The 16,553-nt window shown below is 41.0% G+C and overlaps 1 protein-coding gene across 2 annotated transcripts in view; it reads right to left on the minus strand.

The window, feature by feature from the left end:
- The window catches only part of LOC126272913 (uncharacterized), a 243,142-nt gene extending 227,535 nt beyond the window's left edge, over positions 1 to 15,607 (minus strand). Inside the window, exon 1 of one of the 2 annotated variants that reach the window (XM_049976187.1) lies at positions 15,048 to 15,457. In XM_049976187.1, the coding sequence (XP_049832144.1) occupies positions 15,048 to 15,149 (102 nt within the window). In that variant the 5' untranslated portion in view covers positions 15,150 to 15,457. Of the gene's footprint in view, positions 1 to 15,047 lie in introns of both variants that reach the window. The other variant, XM_049976198.1, reaches the window with a different exon arrangement.
- Positions 15,608 to 16,553: the final 946 nt, after the last annotated feature.

A 16,553-nucleotide genomic window follows, 5' to 3' on the forward strand; every position in this document is an offset into this window, starting at 1 on the left:
GGGTACATTCTGCCACGCACCTGCGGACTATGTTTGTAGATGTAAGTTGCATATCTAAAATTACATACAGTTCGATATATCGTCTTATATGTACATTAAATAAAGGACTTTATCACAGGTTGTACGTTGCATAGTTGTTTCTAAGACTTGACATAAAAGAAATCTCAAATTATTTCTTGTTTCGTAGCCACAGGAAACAAATACTGTATACTAAAATTAAAACTATTTTTCTCAAATCCCAATACTACCTACTAATTACAGTGACCCTGTATATTTCTTGCTTTACGCAAAATACTAACACGAACACGAATTCTTTACAGACGAATAGAAAAACTAGTAGAAGCCGACCTCGGGGAAGATCAGTTTGGATTCCGTATAAATACTGGAACACGTGAGGCAATACTGACCTTACGACTTATCTTAGAAGAAAGATTAAGGAAAGGCAAACCTACGTTTCTAGCATTTGTAGACTTAGAGAAAGCTTTTGACAATGTTGCCTGGAATACTCTCTTTCAAATTCTAAAGGTGGCAGGGGTAAAATACAGGGAGCGAAATGCTATTTACAATTTGTACAGAAACCAGATGGCAGTTATAAGAGTCGAGGGGCATGAAACGGAAGCAGTGGTTGGGAAGGGAGTGAGACAGGGTTGTAGCCTGTCCCCGATGTTATTCAATCTGTATATTGAGCAAGGGAAACAAAAGAAAAATTCGGAGTAGGTATTAAAATCCATGGAGAAGAAATAAAAACTTTGAGGTTCGCCGATGACATTGTAATTCTGTGAGAGACAGCAAAGGACTTGGAAGAGTAGTTGAACGGAATGGACAGTGTCTTGAAAGGAGGATGTAAGATGAACATCAACAAAAGCAAATCGGGGATAATGGAATGTAGTCGAATTAAGTCGGGGAATGCTGAGGGAATTAGATTAGGGAACGAGACACTTAAAGTAGTAAAGGAGTTTTGCTATTTGGGGAGCAAAATAACTGATGATGGTCGAAGTAGAGAGGATATAAAATGTAGACTGGCAATGGCAAGGAAAGCGTTTCTGAAGAAGACAAATTTGTTAACATCGAGTATAGATTTAATTGTCAGGAAGTTTTTTCTGAAAGTATTTGTATGGAGTGTAGCCATGTATGGAAGTGAAACATGGACGATAAATTGTTTGGACAAGAAGAGAATACAAGCTTTCGAAATGTGGTGCTACAGAAGAATGCTCAAGATTAGATGGGTAGATCACATAACTAATGAGGAGGTATTGAATAGGACTGGGGAGAAGAGAAGTTTGTGGCACAACTTGGTTAGAAGAAGGGATCGATTGGTAGTACATGTTCTGAGGCATCAAGGGATCACCAATTTAGTATTGGAGGGTAGTGTGGAGGGTAAAAATCGTTGAGGGGGACCAAGATATGACTACACTAAACAGATTCAGAAGGATGTAGGTTGCACTAGGTACTGGGAGATGAAGCTTGCGCAGGATAGAGTAGCATGGAGAGCTGCATCAAACCAGTCTCAGGACTGAAGACCACAACAACAGCAACAACAACAACAACAGCAACAGCAACAGCAACAACAAAACGCTGTTATATGTTATACCCGGGAATGAGTGGCGGAACAACGCGCAGTCAACGAATACTTGTTGGCAGCAAATTGCATTTTAAGGGAACTATAGCTGATACTGACCAGACGGACGGCAGAATTTTAAGTAACTAGCAGCTATGAATATGCGTATGTTTGGTACGGGGGACATGACGAAAGTGAAAACGAATAGCAGAAATGAGAATGGGGACTTAATAAAAGTCTAAATTGAGTAAGATGGAGTAGTAATAGTGAGTAATTGTGCTACCCAGGACTCAAATTTACACGAGATTATTGAAGCATTTGAGACGTACGTGAACAATAGATATGTGCGGGTAGAGAAAGTTTCTTTTCAAAAAGGAAGTTCCCTACTGGTGTCAGACTGAATAAAAGCCGAAGAGGCTCCTACAGGTGTACGTGTAAAGCCCAGCGGGGTGTAGCTGGAATGTGTATCTCGCAAAAACCAAGGAAAATCATTATTTCTTTCGCGCAGGTACCACAGCACTGCTAAAGTTCTAAAACAATTTGGTGGGAAGAACGTTAAGTAAGTTTTTACTCATTGGGTGTATAATTAAACTGCCACCTCTACAAGAGGTACTGTCATTTGTCGTCAATGTTGTAATTAACTATCATCCATTCTTTGCCGGTACTATACGAAAAAGACGTAATAGCCGAAGTTGACCAATAATGGAAAATAAATAATAATTATGTCACGCCGGAAGTGACATTTCAGGCAAAGAAAAAGGAGACAAGAAATGACTTAAATGTTGTGCAATAGCTTACTTGCCTTTGGAAGTAGTAGTAGCCGAAAATTGGAGTTGAAGATAAATATTAAAATACGTAATTGATAGTAACGATGAAACTGGGTCTAGTCGATGTACAGGGATGGAGATTTCCACTAGCAGCGGTTTGCAGCGAGAGGACTGATTATTGTAAAAGAAGTAAGTACTCTTTCTTTAAATTCTTTCTTGCAGAACGACGTAACGTGTTCTTGCTACTCCGTCAGTGTCTCTGGTCGGCCATTGGTCTATTAAAAGGATCCACTGTCTCGTGATTCAGTACGTGGCCTTGAAAGCAGCTAAGGTCCTCAGCACGGCAGTGTATTGTCTTCGGTCGTGGGCTCGCACGCCGCTCTCCAGCCCCGGAGAAGGACGCGAATTCCGCGTCCTGACGCTAAATGCTGTCACAAGCAGCCTACCTTCAAGTGCAGAGCGTTGCCTCATGACCGCGTCACGGCCTTCGGCTGTCGTTCGCGGAAGATAACTTGCGCTAATGCCACACAAAGCATTTCTGCATTTATTTTTCAGTGAGTTCCGCAGAGAGATATAAGAACTCTTTGTTTTATCAGTCTTCTTTCATGCCGTGGAGACAGACCTTTATAAACTGCAGAATAAACCAAGAACAACGAGCTGCTTGAAATATAGCGATAGAAGAAGGCAGTCTCGGAGTTTATGGAAAAATATTTCTCACAGGAATCTATGATTCTAGAGCGCATTATGCACGTTACGTTTTCAGTAGAGTGAAAGAAATACATCGCACAGTTCTTTGGGTCCAGTTCACGAAACGGGAAAAGAACATATATTAACTAAACATTTTAGGATATGACCTCAGCATGAAACAATGGAGACATGATTTTGCATAGTGGGCTGACGCAATCACCTCTCCGTACCCTACCTAGCTCCTAAAATGATGAGTCTGCCGTAGCATAGTGAAAATGGGCGTAAGTCCAAGACAGTTGCTTTGATGAAATGAAATGTGTGTCGAGAGCCTCCCGCCAGGTACACCTGATCGCCTGGTGCAAGTCTTTTAAGGTGAGGCCACTTCGGCGACTTTCGCGTCGATGAGGATGATGATGATGATGATGATGATGACAAAAACACCCTGTCCCTGAGCGGAGAAAATCTCCAAATTAGCCGGGAATCGAACCCGGGCCCCCGGGGCGTGACACTCCTACGCGCTGTCCACTCAGCTACGGTGGCGGACGTTGCTTTTATGATCATGATCCACATGAATGAGGGAGCTGCTGATGGTCTTGGTAAAACCAAGGTATCTCTCTTAGCCAACAGTGTGTTGTCCATCTTCCAGCTGATATCCACGGGTTGTTTATCAGTTCCACTGCTTCTTTGTACCTCCTCCCAGAACGTTCCTTCACAGAGAAGTCGATGAGAGAGCAAAGTTTAAAACTGTTAAAAAAGTGGCTCTGATAGCCATGCCCGAGGCAGGATTCGAACCTGCGAACGTAGCAGTCGCACAGTTCCGGATTGAAGCGCCTAGAACCGCTTGGCCACAAGGGCCGGCTTAAAACTGTTAACAAGGCGTCCGTGCGTAATACGGAACACTTGCCGTTTGACCACACAGTTGTAACAGCTGTTTAATAATATAAGCCAATGACAAGTTAACAGGAGCTTCTGCAAAACACAGTTTAAGTGACGATTTTAATGGCAGAACTCACTCTATATTGTTTCTTCTTCTTCCTCACTTCAAGGTTTAGGTAATATACCTGTTCCAACTTCTCTTTTTAAGAACATCTTTTCCTCGGTCTTTCAACTTCTCTTTTTGCTGTGTACTTGTTTACAACACCTGGAATTCCATACGGTTGGCATGTTGCCTCAGTTACTCCCAATATTCTTCCACTTTGAAATTTAATTTGCATATTGCTTATTCTTTTCGTATATTCTCATTAAAAGAGCCTTCCTTGAACAACCGCTGACAGATTTAAAAAATATTTCAGCCTACTATATGCTGCTGTAAACTTTCTTTGTGTACAATGCGAGAGTCACTGCCAGAAAGCGAGATAGGCACAGCCGTTGTTTTGTAAACTTTTGATATTGTCTCTTTTCTCACTTTTTTCCCGAATCTTTCATTTATAGTTTCACATATGTGCTGAAATATATTTATTTTATACTGAAAGTCACTATCGTTATTTAAGCTGATATAGCCGCCTTGTTCGAGTGTCTCGTCTTCAATAATACTTTTTGATCCAAGTGAGTGTTTCACTTAGTGAGCCATAACTTTAGTTTTAGTTGTGGATATTTTCAGATTGTAGGATTGTATTCCTAGTTTATATAATCCATGCACCAAATGTTGTAGGTCTGCTTCCTTTCTGTATTAAGACATTATCTGCATATAGCATAAGGTTCAGGTAATAGCTTATTTTCAGTAGTACACATTCATGTACTACTTCTACCATTTTCTTATGAGCTCTTCAATATACATGTAAAAGAGTGTCGGTGACAAACTACATCCTCGCCTAGCGCTAGCGCCTTTACTTGTTCTTGTCCCTCATGTTTTGAGCTGCCTGTGTTTGATATTGTACAGGGTGATTCAGTGATGTTAACTTTCAGGGATGATCGAGGAGGGTAGATGTAACAATCTGAGATATTGGATCCTAGTTGGGAAACGACAGACACGAACGGTATAAGCAAAAATCTACACACGTTCCATCTTAGCCTCGTGCAGAGCTCAAAGTAAGGGCTGAGCTTCGGAACCCTTATGAAGACGTAGAAGTTTCCACTGAATACGTAACTTGATGTCAGAGAGACCGAAAATCCTAGGTCTACGGTACAGTAACAATGAATTCACTGCACCAGTTTCGCAAGCTGCTACAATTTCAGAAATTGTTCAAAATGGCGTTCCATGTGTCACTACAGTCACAGTATCGTTGCACAAAGTTCTGTCATGTCCGTTTGAACATCCACGGTGTCGTTTGAGCAGTGCCGCAGGTAGGGAGAACTTTTGTCAGGCGATTCTCTTCAGCCTCCACAGGCGTCTCTTCCGAAAGACTTTTCATACAGTCCCTCAAGCAGAAACCAAATGGGGTGAGAGTAGTTGAACATGTTGGCCATGAAACAGTACCTCGTCTGCCTAACCACTTTTCATGGAAAGGCTGCTTCGGATGTTCACGAATCCTCAAAAGTTAGGTGGGGCTTCATCATGTCAGAGCCAAGTCTGTTGACGAATAACAATTGAGATTGTTCCTGGAAACTGGTAGTATGTCTCTGATAAACAACACTGTGTACACTGGTGCATTTAAGTGGGGAGAAAGAGGAAATATGTAACCATTGTCTGTGTGTGCCCACTCGTTCACTGATAATCTTTGTTGATGGCTCATCACAACTGTAGTATGGGTTTTTACATCGTCCCAAACATGACTACTGTCACTATTTAGCATTCCGCCTCTCGTGAAAGGATTTCATTCGTGATAAGTACGTACGCGAGAAAGTGAGGATCAACTGTAAGGGACTGCAAGAACCATTGACTGAGCGCGACACGAGGTCTGAATCAGCAGGAGTCAAAGGTTGGTTGATTGATTTAGGGAGAGGGGACCAAACAAAGAGATCATCGGTATCATCGGATTGTTGAAGGGTGGGGAAGGAAGTCGGACGTGCCCTTTCAAAGTAATCATCCCGGCATTTGCCTGAAACGATTTCGGGAAATCGCGGAAAATCTAAATAAGAATGGTCGGACGAGGGTTTCAACCATCGTGCTCCCGAATGCAAGTTCAGTGTGCTAACCACTGCACCGCCTCGCTCGGTGCAGGAGTCAAAGCATACACTTTCTGTGTGTAGCTGTATTTCACGTAATACTCGCAACGCAGTACTCTGCGAAACAATTTCACGTGCAACGTACCAATTGCCCTGTTTCACTTATTCGTTCGAACAATATTGAAACATGGTGCGAGCCGGAGGTCTTCTACACGGATATTTGATTCTGGACAAGCTTTCAGCTGCTCTGCTGATTCTATGTGCCTGCCCATAAAGGAAAATCGCATCTGCAAGTTCCATCAACGAGTACTTCAGCATTTGTTTAGGGCTGATCGAGGATAGTACTTCAACTTGCGAACACAGACTGCAATCTGATAACTATAGGCATTGTACACCGGGATTGCTTTTGTCGGTACACAATATACGACCTGCTTTAGATTAGTTAGCTCTACAGCTACACAGTCCTCTCGCCGGGATTGCCTACCCCACAATCTTAGCAAGAAAAGTACCTATTCCACAGCAGAGGTAACGAACGATTTTCACTTACAGCTTTCCACTCGGTCGTTTCCGGACGAGGGTACCTTACTTTAAATTGTCACATTTACGCCCTAAGTGTCTTTAACATAATCAGGGTATCATCCTGTATAGGATTCATGGAATGTCATCTACCTCCCATTTTTGTCCATAGTCTAATGACCGCATAAAAAGCTTTCTTGGAGTCAATAACAGTAGCTTGTGTTTCTAGACTGATTTCTTATCGTTTTTCTAGAGTTATTTTACTGCTGTAATTATCACAATGTTTATTTGCTCCTGTTGTGACAGTGCATATGATGCAATAAAGTTAGTGTATACTAGCAAAGAGTTTTAGTGAAGTGTAACTTGAACATTGCACCATTTAGTAGATAATACAGCAGTATAACTAAAGTAAAACTGTCATCAACTTGAAGGGTGGTTTCGACACTGCAGTTCTTTATTTGACATGGTCCTGTAGCAAATGGTATTTTGCTGTTAACCTCCTAACTCTAAAATGACTTACCTATCGAGTTATACGAGGACTTACAATTCAACGTGGGTTCCGAACAATGACGTAAATAGGCATTTTCCACTCTGACAAGTAGTTGCCAGAGGTGAAAGATTCGTGCAGTATAAAGCTGCTAAATAACTGTGCGAGGAAACGTCAAACATCGCATTGTTCAAGTACTTTTCTCTAGAAGTGTCGTTGATATACTATTGCGATGGAATATTTGTGTAAATACAACGTAACACTTCCCTAAATTTTTATAGCTGTTCCATATCACTGCGGAATGGAATCAGCTTCACTATTCATAGGATGCACCAAGGCACTTTCAGTCATTCGTACCACAGAGAGATATGGCTGCGTGTCAGCAAAATTGACGTACTCAAATGGTATGCTTCTATGCTGATCCTTGCGAGAATGCAGGAAAATTTTAACATTATGATTTACGTTTACTGTGGCTATTCTACATCATTGCTCGCGCATTCGTGAATAATTCCTTAACGTATCTACTCTTACTCTTCTGCTCTCAGATACCTCCTTGGAACCAATATGCCTTCCTAAGTGGCAGCCTCCATTCGTTCCGAACTAACTATGAAGGTGAAGAACAGACGTGGCTTAAATTCAAACAAATAGTATCAACAGAAATCGAGCTATTTATACCAAATAAATTAATAAGGGACGGAACTGAGGCTCCATTGTACAAAAAACAGGTCAGGACACTATTGCAGAAGCAACGACAAAAACATGTCGCGTTTTAAAGAATTCACAATCTTCAAGACTGGGGAAGTTTTACAAAGCTCAAAATTTAGCGCAAATTTCAATGCAAGATGCTTTTAATAGTTTTCACAACGAAACTCTGTCTCTATGTTAGACAGAAAATCCAAAGAGATTCTAGTCGTATGTAAAGTACGCCAGCGGAAAGACGCAATCAATTCCTTCATTGAGCGACAGCGGAGGTAATGTCACCGATAACAAAGCCTCTGAAGCGGAGTTACTAAATTCAGTTTCCCGAGATTCCTTTACCAAGAAGACGAAGTAAGTATATCAGAATTCGAATCAAGACCTGCTTACAACGTGAGTAACTTAAAAGTAGATGTCGGTGTGCCAAAGTAGCTTAAATCAAATAAAGGCAAGTTCTCCAGTCCAAATTGTATAGCATTTAGGTTCCTTTCAGGTATGCAGTGTCGTATAACCACTCGCTCAACGAGAGATCCTTACTCAAACACTGGAAAGTTGGCACGTGTCACACAGATATTCAAGAATGGAAATACGAATAATGAACGGAATTACAGGACCGTATCATTAACATCGATACCCGGCAGGATTTTGGAACATATATTGTATTCGAATATTATGAATTACCTGGAGGAAAATCATCTGTTGACGCACAATAAACATGGATTCAGGAAGTATCGTTCTTGTGAACGATTCTCACAATGTAATGAGTGCTATCGTCTCCTCGTCTCGAACTGGTCCCATATTTCTAAATATCCAAAGGTTTTTGAATACTGTTCCTCACAATCAGCTTCTAATCACATTGCATGCTTGTGGAGTATCGCTTCAATTTTCGCTTCCTATGAGAAAGTTCACAGTTCGTAGCAGCTGACGGAGTCATCGAGAACAACAGGAGTGACATCACGTGTTCCCCCAGCAAGTGTTATAGGCCCTTTGCTGTTTCTGATCTATACTTAGGAGACAACATGAGATGCTCTCTTAGATAGATTGCGTATTTACACTCTAGTAAAGTTATCAGAAGATCAAATCCAATTGCAAAATGATTAAGACAAGATATATGTATGGTGGGAAAAATAGGGGAAAGTGTGAAGTCATCCATATGAGTACGAAAAGAAATTAAATTTCGGTTCCACAATAAATCAAATTAATCTAAAGGCTGTCAATTCCACTAAATACCCAGGAGTTTAGATTATGAACAACTTAAACTGGAACGATCAGATAGATAATGTTGTCGGAAAAATCTGCGTTTAATTGGCAGAGCCCTGAAGAGATGCAAGAGGTCAATTAAAGAGTGTGCCTACACTACACTTGTCCGTCCTCCGCGAGAGTATTGCTGTGTTGCATGGGATCCTTACCAGATAAGAATGACGAAGGTCACGAAAAAGATAAAATTAAGGTTCCTCGGAGCACATAACTGGACCTGTGAGGCTACTGTTTGTCTTTCGTAAAGTTTGCATAAAAATGCTTACAAGTTTGGACGATGACGTAGTCAGCATGTACTTACCACGAATTCAATAGGTTTAAGCAGTTATTGCTGTTCACATTCAATCAGTTAAAAACTCAGATTTTGAGCATTACGTTTTTTGTATTTTTCAGAGAATTCTCAGGAATCCTCTCTTCCGTGGACCATTAGATGCTGCATACGAAACGTCAATACTACTCTTGCGCAACATTTCAAGTTTGCTCAGTGTCGTACTTGGCTAATGATTTGATAAGTTTATAGCTGGACGATACAGGATTTTCATCAACATATTTTGGTATTTCACATAAAGCTTTCTGAGGACGACAACTTACGAGTGTTCTTCGAAAAGTAAGTTCACATTATTATGACAGACCAAGTAACCCATCTTTAATGCTGTACTACATTTCAGAGTAGACATGACATTTATCAACATTATCACCAAGTTTCTGTACACAACGGTCGGAACTTCTAGCAGTCCTTCTACCCCTCGACAGAAATCTGCTCCTTGGCCTCGAAGCCATTCGAGAACCGCTATGAGAACGTCCTAATCGTCGGAAAATCTGAGATTGCTGCGGATCAGTTCCTCGACTTCTAGCGCATTGTCGTCTGTTGTCGATGTCAATGGCCTTTTTACCAGATCACCGTCACCCAGGTCTGGGCAGCTATGTTCCAATTGTTAGCACCAATTCACTATGGCTGGACTCACCATTGCCTTTGCTCCTTATACCGGTCAGAAAGTCCATGTGAAATTTAGACTTTTTGCCCACGTTTTTGTCCCGCGCACCTCAGCCTTTGAGTATTTTTCCATTTGTCACGCCATTTCTATCCCACGTTGTGATGTACCTGTTCACAGTACGGCAGCAGAACTATATCTGTCGTAGACACACAACATCCACTGTCGTCTGACAATGCACCACACTTGTTGCGCAATGCTCTTTGCGTGGGACGACATGCGTAACTCAGTTTTTGAAGTCTCCTCGTACAGCGAGCCACGGAAGTTACTGCAAAGCCGAGAAATCACGAGCACGTGACATACAAACAGAAGGTGAAAGAGATTGGCGGTGGGGTGGAGGAAAGTAAAAGTTGGCTGCATTATGTTCTCACTGCACTTTTTTCATTTTAATGGAATTAACAGGTACATTATCTCTGATAAACATAGCTGGTATTGTTACCAGCACTGCGTTAACAACAATAAACGATGAAAGACAGACATTGATGACGCTTTTAAAGGCAAAATTGCACAACTGACGGCCTAGAAAACTTTTAGGAAGAATACTTCCTATAGTTTCGTTTTCCTGACAAAAGCACTGTTTCGCATTGAGATAGAGGAAGGATACTTTTGCCCCAGAAAGCATAATTGCTTGTAAATGGGAGCGTATAGCTTTCCATCCAATTTATTATCGCAGTGTGTTCATTCGTCAGTATAACACTAATGAATATCACCGCTCTGGTATGAACTCTTTCAAATAAATTCTCTATATGCTAAGTCACATTAAATTTCTGAGTACAGATATCATGGCATTAGTACGATACTCGATTCCATGGGCACAGAGCAGACATGTTTCGAAGTAGTATTGAAGAAACTAAAAAATTATCCCAAGTGCCACGAGTCTGTCTGTGAACCCGAACCCAAAGCTAATGTATGCTTCCCCCAGAACAGTGAAGCCCATTCCATCGTCTCTTGAGTCCCGCAAGGATCCGTCTGTGGGAAAATTGATACCAGTTGCCCAGTTTGAGAATTTCAGGCAGGAAATTGCTACTGCGCTCAACTTTCCCTATGGAAAGTGGCTAATCCAGGAGAGGAGAAGTCGCCCCCCCCCCTCTATACCGAATTACACATGGTTCTTTTATTTTACAAAAAGAAAAATATCCTTTGCAACATAGCACTCAGACCTATGTCTCGAAAATTTTATCGTTATAGTGGTTGGTATTACAAGAAAATAAGAAAACCTCTTCGTTTATTCTATAAAATTTGGAGGTGGCACGGTGACTAAGTTTCTATGAGCTGCCCCCCACCCCAACCAAAATCCTGCCTATGGAACGTTAAGACATTCGATGGGGGTAATGGTGTATAAGCAGAACACTGAACGTTGGATCTGCATCTTCAGGGACATCCTCTCTAGATAGTAGATGGGATGACTTTAGAGATCTACATCACCATTTTGGTTCCAGGAAGCTGTACGAGCACTTGACAACGGACGGTTCGCTCATGGCTAGTGGAAAGCTATTCACAATGACAAATTTAGGCACCTGCACTCAATACGATTTCTCATGCTTGTTTACCTGTCCTTATGCAGTGTACGATTTTGTAATATGATATCCTGATCAGAAAAATAATCGACATTTATGTAAAAGTCAGTGTTATGACTGACTGTCTCATCGACGCCCAGCCAAAACCGCCAAGGACAGCAACTTCAAATTTGGAGAGGGTGTCGTTTAAGAAGGCATTTTTCTAAATTCTACCCCTGAGGGGCTGAAATAGGAATAGAACGCTTTTTGGAAATATGTGCGCTATTAAGGCAGTTTTGAAGCTAGACCTACGAAAATTAGTCTTTGGTTTCTCGATCAGAAATAAAGAAATACTGGTTTCAACATTTAAGAAAAAAGAGTGAAAAATTTTTTGAAAGAATTATTAAAGATCTACTGAAGTATTTTTGAAGATACATCTGCGAAAATTGGTGTTTAACATCTCGGCAACAAATAAAAAATACATGTTTCAGTGTTTTTGGAAATTCAGCCCCTAAGGGGAGAAATAGGGGAGGAAAAGATTTATGACATCATTTCATTTTGAAACATTTTCAAAACTAAATCTACGAAAATTTTTATTTAGCTACCTTTTTAGAAATAACTGAATATATGTTTCACTGATTTTGGGAATTCAGCCTGTAAGGAGGGAAATAGGGTATGAAAATTTTTAAGAAAATATATGGTCATATTAAAAAAAAATTAAAGCTAAATCTACAAAAACTGGAATTTCACTTCGGGTTGGATATGAAGAAGTATGTGTGTTAGGGGATGAAAACTTCTACGGAAATATCACCACAAGAGCGCGAAAGGCGTGATTAACAAAAAGTCTTGGACTCTAGCTACCAGAGTCGCTTTTTGGTCAGAAGTGTATTCGGGAAAGTTTGTGCTTCTAAGGCCTTAATTAGTATGGAAAGTTTAGAATGTGTTGCAGTTTGTGAAGAACATAAAAAAATTGGTTAAAGAAAAAAATTGTACAGTTCTTACAGTCTACACGAGCTAAGCTATTATAGCAATAGTGATGGTGGTAGTTAGTATTATTTATAGTACTTGTCGTAACATTTTGACCTGTAGTTCAATGGAGATAAATGAGATGGTCAGTTTTTTTTCTCAGAGTACTTTTCAAGGGAAACAATGAGAACGAGTTTGGCCTGTGTGCTGCTGCAGCGAGAGCCGAGGACGCTAACCTCTGCGTCAGTCTCTTCTTGCCGGAGCCGTCGGGTCGGTCTGCGCAACAGCTTACGGCGCTTATGTCCGGGGTAAGTGCGCACTCCGTCCCCCGTCTCGCTTGCCTCACTCTTTCCGGCAATATAACTCGATTAATTTCAAACAACGTGAATTACGATATGTTACCACATGAACGCTTGAAAAGGATCAGTGCAGTTCTGTCCTTGACCCTGATTACAGGTTATGTGGCAAAAGTTCTGTTGACGTTTGATTTATCAGTGATACACTAAACTCTTTGCGTGCCCTACTGGAACACCTATCCTGTAGCTAAAAAATAAGTACCTTTGTGATTTAAAACTTATTGCTTTCAGCATTACACTGTAGTTGAGGATTAGGATGGTTTAATGCAGAAGTAGATGCTACACAGGTGATTTTCATTATCTACCAGGCAATTTTAATAGCGTTTTTAAACAAGTTCCAATATTTATTGAGCGAAAAAATAATAGTTATGGCAAACATACCCAGCAAATGTAATATAAGTTAGATATATTTATGGAGTTACATGTAATCCTACACATGGGCTTCTTGCAGTTGACAGTCATACCTTGTACGAGTATAACTAATAAAATCAGTAATATGAAACCTTGTCTGGTCTATATTTATCCGTAATCGTGTCTCAGACGCTGTCACGAATTTACAGATTAATCTTAACAGCCCTCGAGATTTGTATGGATGGGAATTATATATCTACACGCGTGTTCTACAAATTACGGAAGTGCATAGCAGAGGGAACACCCTATTGTACCACATCAGAGTTTCATCACACTCCATTCTAGTATGGAGCCCGGGAAGAACTGCTGATTGAATGCTTTTGTTTATGTTGTAATTGCTCCAGTCTTGTCGGAAGCGATACCTAGAGCATTATAGTGCATCCTCAGATTCTTCGATTAATTGTAGTAATGGAAATTTGAAAATTGGGAATGAAACTTGTCTTTTCGCCTCCGTAAAACTCAATTCAGACTCAACGAGAGTAATAAGTAACGCAATACCATGAAATATGGGTTTCCGTTCAAACGAGTGAATTAAAATTTATCTCATCAGCACCGGTAGGATTGTAGTTTTCGTTGTGCTGAATGCAGACACTTTTATTAACATTAATAACACTTGGCATAGACACACAGCGACAATTTTTGCAATACGTCATTTATATCAATATGCTACGTAAAGTGTTGTTAATATTAAATAGTAAGGCAGAGAAAGTAAAAATATAAAGTTCAAGTTGCTATTATAAACTGTAAGATAAATTGAAGATGGACTTACTTTTAAAAATATTATATCGGATCAGAGATTGCCGAAAGAAACTATCGTGCAACCAAAGCGAGGTTCGAAATGGTCTGTATTCCTAGGCAGCTACTTACCATCCGATCCAATTTATTATTTTAGCTTACGGGAAATAATTTATGCATTTCATATCTAATTTGGTTTACCCGTGGAAGTTCACCCTCCATATCTGGTTGGCTTCATTATGTGTGTTTCACTTCTGATGTTTCGGATGGGGGGCGGGGGTTGCGTTGTAGTCTTTACACACTTTCATTTGCCTCTCTAATGTCAATGAGAAGATTGTAAACACGCTGGAATGAGTGTAAATAGCTAAAACTATGTCACGAATTCTCAGTAATTTTGGCTTGCCGTGATGCAAGGTATGGTTTCTGTGGCACAGAATATCATTTAAGCTACTGAAGACCATTTATTGATGATATCTGTCTAAAATCCTCTCTACCGTTCCATACTTTTAGGATGTTATGAAATGGGAGTGTTCAACGTCTCTTAACAGCCTTCAGCTAGTGAAATGATAGACAAAAAATTCACAAAAATCTAATTTGCAACAACTGCATTTTATATTCATGTGAAATAGTGGGATCAATCACACATTTTCTTGAAATTAAGACAGAGTTTGAGTTGAATGGTTGAAATTTCTCATATTAGTGGTTCGATAAAGAGACAATAACAACTGTACTCGTCGGTAGCTGCTATAAGCATCAAAATAGTACTAGAACGTTTCAGAAACATTTTATGCTATTTGGGCACAAGAACGTAATGCCAGAAAGATTAATTAAATACCAATAGAGATGTTTAAACACATTGTGCAAGATAAAGATCAAATGTAAAAATTTAGATCGAGGCGAAAGAGACCATAGCTAGCAGAAAAAAAAAAGTAATCGAGCGTTCTTAGAGATAAATTCTCGTAACCAGTCCTGTAGTCGGTTTCCATAGAATTTCTCAAGTGGCTTTCAAGATTATTACGACGTAAAGAAAATACGAACAAATAGAAAAAAGAAGTTTTGTGAATACGTTGTAACATACCTGCTGAGAGTGCATTGATGGTGTGGCATAATGTGAAGTCGGCAGATAAGCCGAGTTTCGGCTCCTGCGGCCGTCGTAGCGCCCCTTCAAAGCAGATTCCATAACGAAAGTGCCCTTTCCTCTTTAGGAGGAGGATTGCTATCTAACGCTGAAATGAAGAAAAAGCTAAAAACTCAACTCTAGGTTAGACTGGATTATATGGTGGTGGTTGTAAAAACTGCCAGGAAGGAAAAAGGCGAGATCGGTGTGTACGGAAGTTGACGCTGCGCTGCAGTGGCGAAGCGGACAGCCCGTCCAGGCTGTGGCTGTTGTCCCGGTGACTCAGTGCGCGCAGGTAGGCGTCTGCAGGCGCACTGCCGGCTGGCTATGCCGCCGCGGCCACAACACACACCCACACACGGGGCTTGACCGCGGCCGGCCGTCACCATGGCGACCGCGAGCGCACGCCGACTGCAGCGCTCCAAGCGGCCCTGCCATTGACCCTGGAGCGAAGCGCTTGCTTTCCTGATTCGTTTTTGTTCCGCAGCCTCCAGCGGGAAGAGAAGTCACGAACGCGGAACGCCAGAAACCAGATCGGCTGACGGGGCTCCTTCTGGACGGAGCAGCGTAATGGTCGCCGGTGCGATGCATATATTAGACAAATGACGCTCGCCCAAGTTGATAACCGGTTTCGAAGAAAAATAATCGAGCGCTTCGTCTTGCATGTACCTGCTTGTTCGGATGGCCGCTTATAGCGGGTCTGCATCACGTATTGCATTTGTTTACAAGCTCCAAGCGATATCGCTTTAAATAATATTTAGAGCTCCGTGGACAGGCAGAAGGCGCCGATTGGCTGGCACAAACTGATTCCGTGCTGGCAAAAATAATTACAGTATTAATTTTACAGCGTTAAACTAAACGACAAATATTACTCCTTGCAGCAGATTTCTGAGGTGGAGGTTGATGCAGTTATGTAGATTAAGGATATGGGCATTAAACTTTTATGGCTTCTACCACCGTTCTCCAGTTTAACTGCATTTGTCCTGTCGAATCCTTCCTTGCAGGTTATGTTCCAGTATTTTCTTTGCAGTATATGTCGTATCGAGAAAAAATAAATGCACTCAGTAGAGCGGTATACCCGCACGTTTAACTAGAAAATTGTATCTTTAAGTGTGAACTGACATGCATATGCTAGCTGAGAACCCGGCGTTACTCTAGTATGTGTTTATTCCAGTTCTGTTAGTCCATGTCCATGTCTATTCCCCTGCCACTGTCCATCTCCTCCAAACTCTTCCTTCTGTTCTCCTCCTCCACGCTCACACTCTTTCCATTTCCTCCTACCCCTCTATTCATCTGCTCCTCCCCCTCTCTATTGCAACTTCACTCTGGCTTGTACACAACCTTTCACCATGACTCGTCTGCAGAAGGGGTTCGGTTGTGTACAGTTGCATTCGCGCCTTATATTGAGTAAATAGCCAGCTTAAGTACAGGAGTGAATGAATTCAAGTATTTGTCTAAATCACGATC

Source organism: Schistocerca gregaria, chromosome 1 (assembly GCF_023897955.1).
Source record: "Schistocerca gregaria isolate iqSchGreg1 chromosome 1, iqSchGreg1.2, whole genome shotgun sequence".
Classification (NCBI taxonomy): Eukaryota; Metazoa; Arthropoda; class Insecta; order Orthoptera; family Acrididae; genus Schistocerca; species Schistocerca gregaria.